Genomic DNA, 14724 nt, shown 5'->3' on the forward strand with positions numbered 1-14724 from the left:
TCGGAATACAAAGAATTGCCCAGACGGTGTCTTAGATGCCAAAGTATCCATCATTCGTTAGCTGACTGCCCATGTGCCCCGAATGAGATGAAGTGCTCTAAATGTTCTGGATGCCATTCCAATACTAAAGACAATCCTTGCTTAGAGGCTCCAAAATGTGCCAACTGCGGCAAAGCTCATGTTTCCTATAGTATGAATTGCCCAGTGATAAAACGCGCTCTAAACTCTGCTCCAAAATGAACCAAGACACTATTTTAAGTTTTGCTTCTCTTAATATTAACGGCACAAAAGACAAAGACTTGTTAATTAATGAATTATTAGTAAATGACATAGTGTTCTTGCAAGAACATCACTTCTAACTTCAACGATAAACTGCCTTCGATATACCTAAATAAAGACGTACTAAGATGCCAGAGGTTTAATGTAAAGAAACAAAAAATAACTGGATGAATGAGACAATAGTGAAACTAGTTTAATCACCTTCGAAAAGGCATCAATACATAACTAATGACAAAAGTTCAAGATATATGAATAAAAGGTGCCCCAAGAGGTTTTATTAGTTACAATATCTTAACAATGGAAGACATTATTCATTGTAGCAAACTAAAAATGTTCCCAAGTCAACTAATGTTTGAGAAAATCATGCAATACCTTGAAATTTTTAAGAATTGCACTTTGATGTACTCAAATCTTTGCTATTACAAGATCTAGTAAAATATCATTTCGCCTGATTATTTAAAATGTATATTAATTGCAATGATGTCGTCCCTTACCCACAGTATTACCAGAGCAAAAATATCAATTGTTTCTTCGGACGTCGAGACCAATGTGCTTTTTAACTTCAGGGACAAATTGTCTTGTAAATACCTAAAAAAAACAGATATATCAATAAAAGATACCCGAAAATGGTATCTTGGTTACAATATCTTAAATATGGAAGAGGTAACATATTGGACAAAATAACAAATGATCCAGAGAAAATCATGCAAAAAATTAAATTATTTGAGAATTGGACTTTGATTTACTTAAATTTTTGCTAATGCAAAATAAAGTACAACATTATTTTACTAATTATACCAACTAGACAAGATTCCATTAATGTCGTAATTTAGCCACACTTAGTAATAACCGATATGGTATTTGGTTGTAAAATGGTTGATTATGTTATTGTAATTTGTGAAGATAATTTGTGTAATTTGAAGATAATAATGTAATTTGTGAAGACAAAAATAATTTGTGAAGTTACTGATGGTGTCACAGGAAAGGAAGTTAAGACTGCAGCTAGGAATATTAGTGAAAATCTTTATGAACTAAGGAGGTGTTAAATGGAGGCCAAGGATAAAATTGCCAAGGATCTGGAAGATGCAGCTAGTCGGCATAATAGTAAAATATTTTGCTGGCATATTAATAACTTGAGAGGGGTAGTAAATCCGGACTTGTCCCAGTTAAAGATAGAAATTGGGCCACAATTACTGATAAGGAAAGAGTTAAAGAGAGATGAGCAGAACATTTTGGGAATATGCTGAACTGAGATACAGTTGCAGGAAAGGATATAGAGAAAAATGGAAAAGTTTGGAATACCTTTGATGTGAAGAAAGATTTGTTTTGTGCGAAAGAATTAGTGACAGTACTAAAAGGACTGAAGAAAACAAGGCTCCAGATGCCGGTAGTGTGGTAAAGGAGTTTCTTAAATATGATGGTTCTGAGGTTAGAAATAAGTTGCTGAAGATTATGAATGTGATTTTTCAAAAAGGGGAAGTACCCAACGATTTTAGGAAAACCTTAATTAAACCATTGCATAAGAAAGGTGATAAGAGTGAGTGTCGTAATTATCGAGACATTAGTCATTATTAATTAAATCGAAATTATCGTAATTATCGAGGCATTAGGTAGTAAATTATTTAGTAATATGGTACTTTTTAGACTGAAAGATGCCGTAGACAAAGTTTTCAGAGAAGAAAAGTGTTGATTTAGAAAAGGTAGAGAATATGTCGACCAAATTTTCACTCTTAGGTTAATAATTGAGATTCGCCTTAGTTGTCAAATGTCTTTAGTTCTCAGTTTTATAGATTATGAGCAAGTGTTTGATTTTGTTGATAGAAGAGCTTTAGCAAAGGTCTTATCCTTAAAGGTATACCAAACAAAATCATTAAAGTGAGTAGTGATATGTAAGAGAATAATACTGCTGCGGTTATGGTAGAAAATGAGGTTAGCAGCTGTTTTTTTATTTTTTATTATTAAATCAGGAGTTAAGCAGTGTTGGTTTCTAACCCCCTTTATATGGATCATTTTGAAGGACTTTGTTTTAAGGAGCACAGGAAAGGCAATGGGAGACCACGGAATGAAATGGGGAGGAAAAATTCTCGTGGACTTAGACTATGCTGATGATTTAAGTATACTAGATGAAAGTGTGTGCAAAACGAATGAACCTTTAGAGGTTTTACGGGTTCAGGGTGCTAGCCTTAGTGATTAAGTCACTAAGGCTAGAAATAAGTAAAGACGAAAAGGTGACGTAGGGTAGCAAAAAGATTGATCAGGTGGGTAGCTTTACTTATCTTGGTAGTATCAAACAGTTCGTGGTAACGAACTGTAGTAAGGAGCGACCCGGCTCAATAGTAACCAAAACTCTAAAAAATAGAATTTCGATACCAAAAGTTACATCAAAAGAATCGAATTTTAATGCTGATTTTAAACATATAAGTTTCATCATAATCAGTTATACCCATCAAAAGTTGCGAGCCTGAGAAAATTTGCTTCATTTTGGAGAATATGGAGAAACACCCCCTAAAAGTCATACAATCTTAACGAAAATTACACCATCAGATTCAGCGTATCAGAGAACCTTATTGTGGAAGTTTCAAGCTCCTATCTACAAAAATGTGGAATTTCGCATTTTTTGCCAGAAGATAGATCACGGATGCGTGTTTATTTGTTTGTTTTTTTGTTGTTTTTTTCCCAGGGATGATCGTCTTGACTGAGTGGTCCTAGAGTCTTGAGAGAGGGCTCATTCTAACGGAAATAAAAAGTTCTAGTGCCCTTTTTAAGTGACCAAAAAATTGGAGGGCACCTTTCTATGGAGAGACTTCTCATGGGGAAAGAGCATTTCAATGAAGGGGGCACAGGATTTTCTAGCTTTATTTGAAAAAACAATGAAAAAATAAATATGAAAAGTTTTTTCTACTGAAAGTAAGGAGCAGCATTAAAATTTAAAACGAACAAAAATTATTACGCATATGAGGGGTTTACCTCCTCGTTATACCTCACTCTTTACGCTAAAGTATTTTTAGTAATTTCAACTATTTATTCTACGGCCTTTGTGATTCAGAGGTAATTCTTAAGGAATTGGGACACAATCTAAGCTTTAGTGTAAAGAGCGAGGTATCGACGAGGGTTGAACCTCCTCATATACGCAATAAAAACATACGAATATAGAAGTTCGTTACGTAATTTAACTCGTAAGTTACATATATTTTTTAACAATGAAAACGTTTGTAAAAAATTAAAGTTCTAGTTGCTTTTTTAAGTAATCAAAAACCTGGAGGGCAACTAGGCCCCCTCCTTCGCTTCTTTTTTCTCAAGATCTTCCGATTAATTGAAATTAATTAATATACAAATTTCGTTTTAATTACTTATGTGTGGCGAACCAAGATCAAAACATGCATTATTTCAAAGACGTCCAGAAATTAAATAAAAAAAAAGTTTTGTAACGGAAAGTAAGGAGCGACATTAAAACTTAAAACGAACAGAAATTACTCCGTATATGAAAGGGGCTTTTCCTCCTCAACGCCCCGCTCTTTACGCTAAAGTTTCTTACTGTTTTAAAAAGTAGAGTTAAGAGAAAGGGTCAAACTTTAGCGTAAAGAGCAAGGCGTTGAGGAGGAAAAGCCCCGTTGATATACGGAGTAATTTCTGTTCGTTTTAAGTTTTAATGTCGCTCCTTACTTTCCGTTACAAAACTTGTTGGTTTACTTAATTATTAGTAAAGACGGTGTGATCAGTGAAAGATGTTAAAAGTAGAATAGCTAAGGCTCAGGGTATTTTTTCACAGTTAAAAAAGGTTTGGAAGGATAGGAAAATTAGTCTGCAAACCAAGATGAGAATATTGGAAGCTTCAGTGATGACAGTGGTTAAATACAGCTTGGAAGCACGGGCGCTACAAAAAGTGGATTAAGATTTACTAGATGCTTTCCAGAGAAATAGCCAACGATCTGTTCTGGGCAACCGGCTAACTGACTGTATTTAAGCAGTAGGCTGTGCGGAAAATGTGGCTCAATCCCGTTTTCTAGAGCTATAATGAAAGAAAGGTTGGGATGGCTAGGCCGCGTTTTGCAGATGAAGGATGACAGATTGCCAAAGATCGTCCAGAGAACCGTCCAGGGCTTAACAGAAGGCAGGTCGTCAGGGCTTAACAGAAGGCAGGTCATAAAACAGAGAAAAAATTACCGTTTCTGGATATTTGGATCCATAGAAAGAATAATAAACTAGTGTTTTCAATTTACCGTAAACCAACTAATAACAACCGCTATTTATCTTTCACATCAAATCACCCGATCCAAGTAAAAAGAGGGGTAGTTATTTCTTTAGTGGATAGAGTGTTAAATTTAGCTTCACCAGAATATATTAGTAGTGAATTAATTTTTATTAAGGATATTCTAGTAGGAAATGGATATCCCGAAAATATGATTTCTCAAATAATTGAAAAAAGGAAAAAAAGTTTCTGGAACCTGTAAAATAAGAAGAAAATGGATCAAATCAAAAACCAAATTACATAACTTTGCCTTATATCCCAAGGTTGTCACAGAAATTAAGGAAAGAATTAAAAAACCATAATATAAAAACAGCTTTTAAATCAGGACAAAATATAAGCTCATGGCTAAATAACGGAAAAGATAAAGTTCCAAGAAATATACAACAGGGGGTATACAAAATTCCATGCTCTTGTGGTAAATTTTATGTAGGTAGAACACAGCAGAATTTAAAAAATAGGCTACAGCAACACAAAAATGCGATAGATTGCTCGCTAAGAAAGAATAAAAAACCTGATACTTTTGAATCCGCTATCGCGGATCACGTGTATAATTTTCCTCATCATAGTATTTTATTTGATCAGACAAAAATTGTTGATAAGTCTGTAGGACTTTTACAAAGTTTCAGAGAAATTATAGAAATAAAAAAGATTATCTATGGGGGTATTAGTATCAATAGAGATGAAGGGGAATTTAAAATAAATTCAATTTATAATAGTTTAATTAAAGACCAGTCAAAAACTTCAATGAGTATTGATTTGCATAATTGTCCTGAAACAAGTAATAGCCTTGCGAACGGAGGTCAAAGCATGGTCAATGCTGTAAGAAGTCAACGGACGGCAGCTAAAATAGCAAATGAAAAAATCCATTCAATTTATATTTCATAATTGTGTTTCATTAACCTGAAAGATTTTGATTGGATTTGGGGTTGGGTGACCTCTTTTCGTATTGTTGCAAGTATTTATATTTTTCATTTTTAATAGATTCCCATTTATACATCGATTGTGGCAGAGGAAAGTGCCAATATAAACAATTACTTCAGTTTTTCTAAGGTTACAGTCAGTTGCGGGATTGTTTTGTTTTTAAAATGTGAGTTTTTTGTTTTCTTATATATTTGATTGTCTATATTTTTTATGTTGGTTTAGTTGTCGTGGCATTTTTATAATGTCTTAAAAATAGTCTTAAATTGTTGTAATTTTCTCCTTTTTTGTTGTTTTTTCCGTTGAGAAAGGCTCCCGGACGTGGGGCCGAAATATTCGGAGTATTTTTATTTTTTGTTAGCTAAAGTGTAGTTTTTATTTTATTTTGTTGTCACTGCTTTATAAAAAATTAAACCCGTTTTTTCTTCAATTATTTTTTTTCTAAAACAACTGGTATTCTAAATTGTCTGAAGTAGTCAAAATCTAAAAAAAAAATGTGGTACGAAGATAAGCAACAGCGAGGAATAAAATGTGTCAAAATGGAAGCGAAGAGCAAAGACTCATGCGGTTAAAAGACAAGCAACACCGAATTTCAGAACGTGTTAAAAATGAAAGTGAAGAACAAGGACATAGCAATTAAACTATATTTGACAGTGATCATTAGAATTAGTCAAAATGAAATCGAAGAAGGAATTGTGTGGTTAGAAGACAAGCAACAGCAATCATCGGAACTTGTCAAAAATGAGAATGGAGAAAAAAAAAATGCTAGGTTAGAAGATATTATTTAGAGAGCAGACTCCTATAGAACAGTCCAAGGATTGTACTCAAGGAGTGGTCGAGGCCAAAGGTCTCGACCAAGTCCAAGATTTTTGAATTAAAATGGAATAGATGTCTGGTTGTGCATCAAGTCATGGCTAATTGCAGAAAAGGTCAAGACATATTGGTAGATTGTCATAGAGCTAATATAGTGATAGAATCTATAGTTTTCCAAATGTTTGATTAATTTGGCAAACGGTGGAAGCATGCGGTTGCCTCTCTTATTAGACCACTACAAAGTTTGTTATCTTTTAGCAAATCACATCTGCCAACCATTCCCTCCCTGGACTTCATTGTTCAAGCAAGATGTATATAAACGCTTAGTAATACCATCAGATTTCAAAGAAGAGTTTCCCAATACTTGTCAGCAGCCTTTAGGAAGATATCCTATTTTTTGTAACGTTAAAAAGCTCGAAAAGATTAAATGTAAGAGAGATAAAGATATGAAATTTGTATATAGATAATATTCTAACACTCACCTCTTGTAATTCACAAAAAATGCAAAAGATTACGTCTTTTAATATGATCCTCACTTCCTCAACTTTGCTAGGTTCAGGACTTGTAGTGTAGCTTCTTATGATCAATCTTTTTTCATCGTCAAACCTAATAAAACTAATTTTCTTTGATTCTGGAAGATAGTGGTCAAGAAATTCATTGTAAAGGCCTTTCAACTCTTCTACATTCAAACTCACATCAAGAGTTCTTGCACGTATATAAAAATCAAAATAATGACTTTTTGAATTATTGGTACAATTCAAAAAACATTTAAATAAATCTTTCATTTTTACTGATTCGCAAATGATTTCAATTGTTGGTTCATAAATGTAGTCAATGATAATTTTCTTCTCAACTCTAGAGATGGCTGATGCTAACTCACACTGGCTGTGTCTGTCACAGCTTTTGTTTATTCCACATTCAATGTCTTGCAATAAGAAGGGTGTCTGTCCAGCAAATGTTTCCTAGAAATAAAAGGAAAAAATAACCTGTTTACAAAAGATGGGGAGATTGAATAATAGTTTCTTATAAGCAGTATCCATCAGAAATAGAGTTCTTACTCTTTATTTACTCAAAGTAACTTGAAGAAGTTAGAAGTTACTCAATTTTTTTTTTCTTATCAAAAAAAAAAAAAAAATGACCAAGGATTATCAGTTTAATGAATATATACTGACATTTCTTCCTTAGGGTTTTGAAAATTTTTATTTTTGAAAGTAGAAAGGTGAAAACATTTCAAACTCATTTTGTTTTCAATAAAGTGCAAATTGTGTTCTGGTTTGAGAAGGCATGAGGGTTAGTCAGCCCCACTCATGATAGTTTTTACTCGTTTTGAGTTTGACTCGGCTATTCATTGTAATTTCTGTTCGTTTTGAGTTTCATTTATTTATTGATAGTGATTTGTGGTAGTTTTATGCTTGAAATATTATTTGGCTGTATTTTTGCTCGTTCTCGACTTAATGGAGCTCTTTACTTTTGTTTGAAAGACTTGTCTCGTGGAATAAGTTTTTTAAATTAATTCCTGTTCATTTTTTATTGATATAGTCTTTTTAATGGACAAAATAATACTATACATCTTTTCAGTTTTTCTATAATAATCCATAGTATGGGCTTCTATTCGTATATTTGAGAAGCTTTTCAGTAATTTTTAGTCCTGACACAAACAGCATGTTCTCATTTAATTTTATAGCTTTTAGCTTTATATTAAAGCAAAATTTAGTTTTAAATCATAATGAGCCAATTGCATAGTTGTGGGGGTTGACACGCATAATATCTCAAAAGACGTAGTTGCTGGACCGTTCTACTATGCTGTACAAAATGGCTGTCTCAAAATTTTGACTGGCTGCGTTTGGAAAATTAATGGGCTTAAGAGAAGGGCTGCTTGCCCTCCAATCTCTTGCTACTCTTAAAAAGGGCATCATACACTCCCGCTGTAATTGGAGTGCAAGGGGGAGGTTTCCGACTTCATTTATCTAGTAAAAACATTTTATACAAGTAAAACAAAGTTAAAACTTTTTAAATGTGTTTTATTTTCAGTAAACGGCAAATTATGTTCTGGGCTTGAGAAGGCAGGGGGGGGGGTCATCAGCCCTACTCATATTAGTTTTTGGTCGTGTTTAGTTTGATTTGGCTATTTACTGTATGACTTAGATACACAAAATACATTTAATATGTTTCAATCTTTTTAATTTTAATAATTTAAAAAAATATTAAAACCTTAAGGAATAAATATCAGTATATTTATACTAAACTGACAATCCACAGCCATTTTTTCTTTCAGTAGAGTGTAAATTATGTTTTGAGCTTTAGAAGCTGTTGGGGGTGTCCAATATTTTCCAGACCTTTCAAATGCGATGAATAAAAAGACTATCTCCAAATATTAATTAGATGTTTATCAAAGATTGATGGGCGTGGAGGAGGCCTGGCTGTCCTTTAATCACTTTTGACTTACAAAAGAGGGATTAGCCCTTTCAATTTCCAATCAAATGAGCCTCTTTCGAAGTTTATACGACAACAAATGGCCATCTCAAAATTTCTTTCAGATGCATTTTGGAAAAATACGAGGAATTGGGGGGAGGGATAGCCACCCTCACATTACTCTGAATCTGAAACAGGGCAGTAGAACTTCCGATTACCGATCCAGTGAGCCCGCTTCGAAGTTTTTACGATCACCCTTTCTATATATACCTTATATGCTCCAGGGCATAACTTACAACCCGTGCCATAATAGCTCTAGTGAGGGGAGGGCTGTCATACGAAAAGACAATAGCTGGACCTTTTAATCAAGTTGAACAAAACGTCTATCTCAAAATTATGATTGAATGTGTTTCAGGAAGTTTCGAAGTTTTCGAAGAAAGACCTTCGAAGTTTTTACAATGAAACTTCTTATATGGTCTTATATGCCTCCAGACCATAACTTACAATCCTTGCCTTTAGGGCTCTGGGGGGTCTTCATCCACAAAGTTATAATTTCCGGGCCTTTTAATTTCTTTGAAAGAAATAGCTATATAAAATTTTTGGCGAAATGGTGGGCCTGTGATGGGGTTAGTTGCCCTCTGATTACTTTTGAATGTTAATAGAGGCACTGGCCGCTTGAATTTCCAATCGAATGAGCCCTTTTCGAGGAATCAGCGGCAACTCCTTTGATACGAAGTGCCCTGGTCTAAAAAAAATAATAAAAAAGAATGTATTGTACCAACATTGTTTTATGCCGCGCTACCGCGCCACCTATGACTGTCATTTCCTGAATTTTGAAAGAAAATTAGTGTCTGCTTAATAAATAGAAACAAAATATATACTTTTTTAATTTCGTAAGCTTCACTAAATTTGAGTGTATCTGTTTCTCTCATGAATCTGGAAATGTTCCATTTGTTTTTTTAAAAATAAAATCTAGGAAAGTATGTTCCAGCTTTTAGTTTTCTTTCGTTTATTCGGATCTCTTATCAAAGCTATATAAAAAAAAGGCAAATCGTCCATTCAATTCTGGATAATTTTGCCGCAAAAACTAGAAGTTTCCATGGGATAATACAGGGGGATTTTTATGGTGTCGAACGGCCTTAAACATCAGAACGTTCTACCCGTAAACTTCTTTACAAAGTGAGGGGTAGATTCAGGGGCTGACTTAGGAACAAATACCCCCCCTCCCCTCCGAGTGTCAAATCAAAACCAATTATAGTGTCAGAGGGGTGAAAATACCGAAAGGAGAGCCGAGTGCTTTCGGTGCAGCACATTCTAACAAACCACATCTTCTGTTTGTTTTTAATAAAGTCATGCATGTCAAACAGTACATTGTTTTATTTCCTCTACCTCATAGCACGCGGGTTTTATGCAAAAAGTAAAGCGATTTTTTAATTAACTGACTCAGTCATGTATAAGACATTTAACCGTAAAAGATAATGGTCAAGTACCAAATTTAGACACACTTCTGATTTTGTTCGTAATTATTTTTGTTTAATATTTAATTTTTGCTCCTAATTTTTAATTTGATTTTAATTCAAATGACTGCTTGACAATTATAATATTTTAATACAAAATATATGAGGAGCAAAAACTGATATCCCTCTTTTGAATTTAACCTAGCAATATAACTTAAAATTTTACCTAAATTCACTGAAACCTAACTTCCCAATGAAAGTGACGAAGGTCAACTGAAATGTCATAAAAGATGATTAAGTGAAAGATCGTTTTCAATAGGTTTCAGTTTTTGCCATTCCATGTTATACACGAGTGGCTTTTGAGGGATTATGTGCCTTTTATTCGGGCTATTGAGAAATTGATTTTCTCGCTTTTTTTTCTATTTCTTTTTTCGTTGATTAACTCCACGGCTTTTTGTGTGTTTATAAGTGGAAAAAATAAAATTATTTTGATATTTATGTAGATTAAATTAAAATTTTTTTTTTAACTGTAACTAAGGAGTGACATCAAAACTTAAAACGCTCACCACACATGAATAATTAAAACAAAATTTCCATATTATTTTTTATTTTTTTGCTAAATGGCTTTCTCATAGTTTTGGTCGAAAGATTTTGATCAAAAAAAGGGTGGAGTAGGCCTAGTTGCCCTCCAATTTTTGGTTACTTCAAAATGCAACTAGATTTTTTTATTTTTTTTACGAACGTTTTTGTTAGTAATAAACATGCGTACCTTACGAATTAACTTACGTAGCGAACTTCTATATTTGTGTATTTTTATTACGTATATGAGGGGTTTTGCCCCCTCGTCAATACCTCGCTCTTTGCACTAAAGCTTGAATTTTGTCCCAAATTCTTAAGAATTACCCCTGAATCACGAAGGCCAAAGAATAAATAGTTGAAATTACTAAAACTGTTTTAGCGTAAAAAGTAAGGTATTGTGGAGGAGACAAACTTCCTTATATACTTAATATTTTATATTCGTTTGACTTTTAATGCTTCTCATTACTTCCAGTTGAAAGAAAAATATTTCCTTATTGTTTTTTTAAATAATGATATAAGATCCTCCGCCCTCTTCATGAAAATTCTCTTCCCTTTTGACAAATTCCTCCATGGAAAAATCCTCCCATGTAACCCCCTCCTCCTGACCCATTTCCACCCCAATGCGAAAAAGCCCCCCGAAAACCTCTGTACATTTCATAATAACCATTAATCCCTTCGACCAATGGTCGAAGTTTGTAAATTGTAGCCCTTCCCCCAGGGACTGTAGGGGATTAAGTCGTCCCCAAATACATAGTTATTAAATTTTCGACTGCGCTGAACAGAATGATTATCTGAAAATTTTGATCTAGTGACCCTTTGTTAAGAATTTATCACCTTTAAGGGATGTTTCTCGCTATTTTCTAAAATAAGACAAATTTTCTCAGGTTCGTAACTTTTGATGGATAAGAATTAACTTGATGAAACTTCATTTAAAATCAGCATTAATATGTGAAATTTTGATGTAAGTATTGGTATCAAAATTCCACTTTTTAGAGTTTCAGTTACTATTGAGCTGGGTCACTCCTTACAACAGTTCGTTACCACGAACTGTTTGACAAACATTAAAAATATTTTTTAACATAGTTATTTTTGGATGTAATATGGGTCTAAGAGATTTAAAAAGAAATTAATATCCAGCGAAGCTGCCTACCCTAATAAGCACATTTGACAACTTTTTAATAAAGATAGATTTTTTAATTATTATGTATTTTTTATAAATGATGTAATATGTTTTTTCTTTTAATATCTAGCCTTTTACTTCAAGTAACATGCATTATTCCCAAGAAACACAATTTTTTCAGGAGTTCAATGATTTTTAAGTCTTTTATAACTGTTCGTTTTATCAATTTCTTATATATCATTTCGCCGTTCAATGATTTTAGATAATATTCGCCTACCTATGTATTTGAAGGCGCAATAACTGCGTTCAGATATTTAAAACCCTTGTCTTCCAGTAAAAATGCATACCCTAATGAACAACTTCGATACATTTTTTTTTACATATACACCTTTTTCACTATTTGACAAACAACCTTATTGTACAGTATTTTTATTTTGGTGAGCTTTTATGAATTATAGAATTTGTATATTCAGATATCTAAAGCTTTTGGCTTCGAATAGAACTTCTTGTCAAAGGAAATACATTTTTCTTTAGAAGATGTCCTTTATACATACATTAAATTAAAAAAAAACTAGTTTTTTTGACTGAAAGTAAGGAGCGACATTAAAACTTAAAACGAACAGAAATTACTCCGTATATGAAATGGGTTGTCCCCTCCACAATCCCTCGCTCTTTACGCTAAAGTTTTTAATTGTTTTAAAAAGTAAAATTAAGGTAAAGAGTCAAACTTTAGCGTAAAGAGCGAGGGATTGCGGAGGGGACAACCCATTTCATATACGGAGTAATTTCTGTTCGTTTTAAGTTTTAATGTCGCTCCTTACTTTCAGTTAAAAAAATTAGTTTTTTTTTTATTTAATTTCTGAACGTTTTTGAATTAATGCATGTTTGATTTTGGCTCTCCGCACATAAATTATTAAAATGAAATTTGTATATTAATTCTTTTTTGGCAAAATGGATTTCTCTTAATTTTGGTCAGACAATTTTGAGAAATCAGGAGTGGGGAAGGAGGCCTAGTTGCCCTCCAATTTTTCGGTTACTAAAAAAGGCAACTAGAACTTTATTTTTTAGCGAACATTTTTATTAGTAAAAAATATACGTAACTTAAGAATTAACTTACATAACAAACTTTTATATTCTTATATTTTTATTATGTATACAATGGGGTTTGTACCCTCGTTAATACCTCGCTCTTTACACTAAATCGTAAGTTTTATCCCAATTCTTTAAGAATGACCCCTGAATCGGAAAGACCGTATAATAAATAGTTGAAATTGCTAAAAATACTTTAGCATAAAGAGCGAATTATTTATCTCCTCCTAAATACCTCGCTCGTTATGCTAAAATATTTTTAGAACCCCTCATATGCGTAATAATCTCTGTTCGTACTAAGTTTCAATACTACTCCTTACTTTCAATTGAAAAATGTGTTCATGTTTATTTTTTCATTGTTTTTTTATAGCAATGCTAGAAAATCCAGCGCCCTTTTCATTGAATTTTTCTTCCCCCATGACATATCCTCCAAAGAAAGATCCTCCCACATAGCCCCCTCCCTCAACCCCACCCCCAAACCCAAAAAATCCCCCTGAAAACGTCTGCACATTTCCCAATAACGATTATTGTATTAAACACTGGTCAAAGTTTGAAACTTACAACCCCTCCCCCAGGGATTTTGGGGGAGTAAGTCATTCCCAAAGACATAGTTATTATGGTTTTCGATTATGCGGAACAAAACGACTATCTCAAAATTTTTATCTGTTGACTTTGGGAAAAATGAGCGTGGGAGGGGGCCTAGGTGCCCTCCAATTTATTTGGTCACTTAATAAAGGGCACTAGAACTTTTTATTTCTGTTAGAATGAGCCCTACTGCGACATTCTAGGACCCCATGGTCGATACGATGAACCCTGGGGAAAAGAAAAAAAACTAAACAAATAAACACGCACCCATGATTTGTCTTCTGGCAAAAAATACGAAATTCCGTATTTTTGTAGATAGGATTTTTGCTATAGGGTTCTTTGATACGCCAAATGCGATGGTGTGATTTTCGCTAAGATTCTATGACAATCTTAACGAATTAAGATTCTATGAATTTTAGGGGGTTTTTCCTCCTATTTTCCAAAATAAGGCAAATTTTCTCAGGCTCTTAATTTTTGATGACCGAGACTAAATTTGATGAAACTTATATATTTAGAATCAGCATGAAAATCCAATTCTTTTGATGTATCTTTTAGCATCAAAATTTCGTTTTTTAGAGTTTCGTTTACTATTGAGCCGGGTCGTTCCTTACTACAGTTCGTTACCACGAACTGTTATATTTAAAACAATTACTCCGTATATGAAATGGGTTGTCCCCTCCGCAATCCCTCACTCTTTACGCTAAAGTTTGACTCTTTGCCACAATTCTACTTTTTAAAACAATTAAAAACTTTATCGTAAAGAGCGAGGGATTGCGGAGGGGACAACCCATTTCATATAGGAAGTAATTTCTGTTCGTTTTAAGTTTTAATGTCGCTCCTTACTTTACAGAAAATCCTGCGCCCTTTTTATTGAATTTCTCTTCCCCCATAAAATATTCCTCCAAGGAAAGATCCTCTCACATAGCCCCCTCCCCTCAACCCCACACCCAAACCAAAAAAAATCCCCCTGAAAACGTCGGAACACTTCCCAATAACCATTGCTGTATGTAAACATTGGTCAAAGTTTGTAACTTGCAGCCCCTCCCCCAGGGACTGTGGGGTAGTAAGTCATCCCTAAAGACATAGTTATTATGGTTTTCGACTATGCGGAACAAAATGGCTATCGCAAAATTTTGATCCGTTGACCTTGGGTAAAAATGAGCGTGGGAAGGGGCTTAGGTGCCCTCCAATTTTTTTCGTCACTTAAAAAGAGCACTAGAACT

The 14724-nt window shown here is 33.7% G+C and overlaps 1 protein-coding gene across 2 annotated transcripts in view; it reads right to left on the reverse strand.

Annotated features, from left to right (window-relative positions):
* Positions 1–412: 412 nt before the first annotated feature.
* The window catches only part of LOC136028631 (uncharacterized), a 28707-nt gene continuing 14395 nt past the window's right edge, over positions 413–14724 (reverse strand). For both annotated transcript variants that reach the window (XM_065706462.1, XM_065706461.1), the window contains 2 exons: positions 6742–7221; positions 413–867 (listed from right to left, as the gene is read on the reverse strand). In XM_065706462.1, coding sequence (XP_065562534.1) covers positions 799–867; positions 6742–7221 — 549 coding nt within the window. In that variant the 3' untranslated portion in view covers positions 413–798. The remainder of the gene's footprint in view (positions 868–6741; positions 7222–14724) is intronic.

This window comes from Artemia franciscana, chromosome 7, assembly GCF_032884065.1.
Source record: "Artemia franciscana chromosome 7, ASM3288406v1, whole genome shotgun sequence".
NCBI classification, from domain to species: domain Eukaryota; kingdom Metazoa; phylum Arthropoda; class Branchiopoda; order Anostraca; family Artemiidae; genus Artemia; species Artemia franciscana.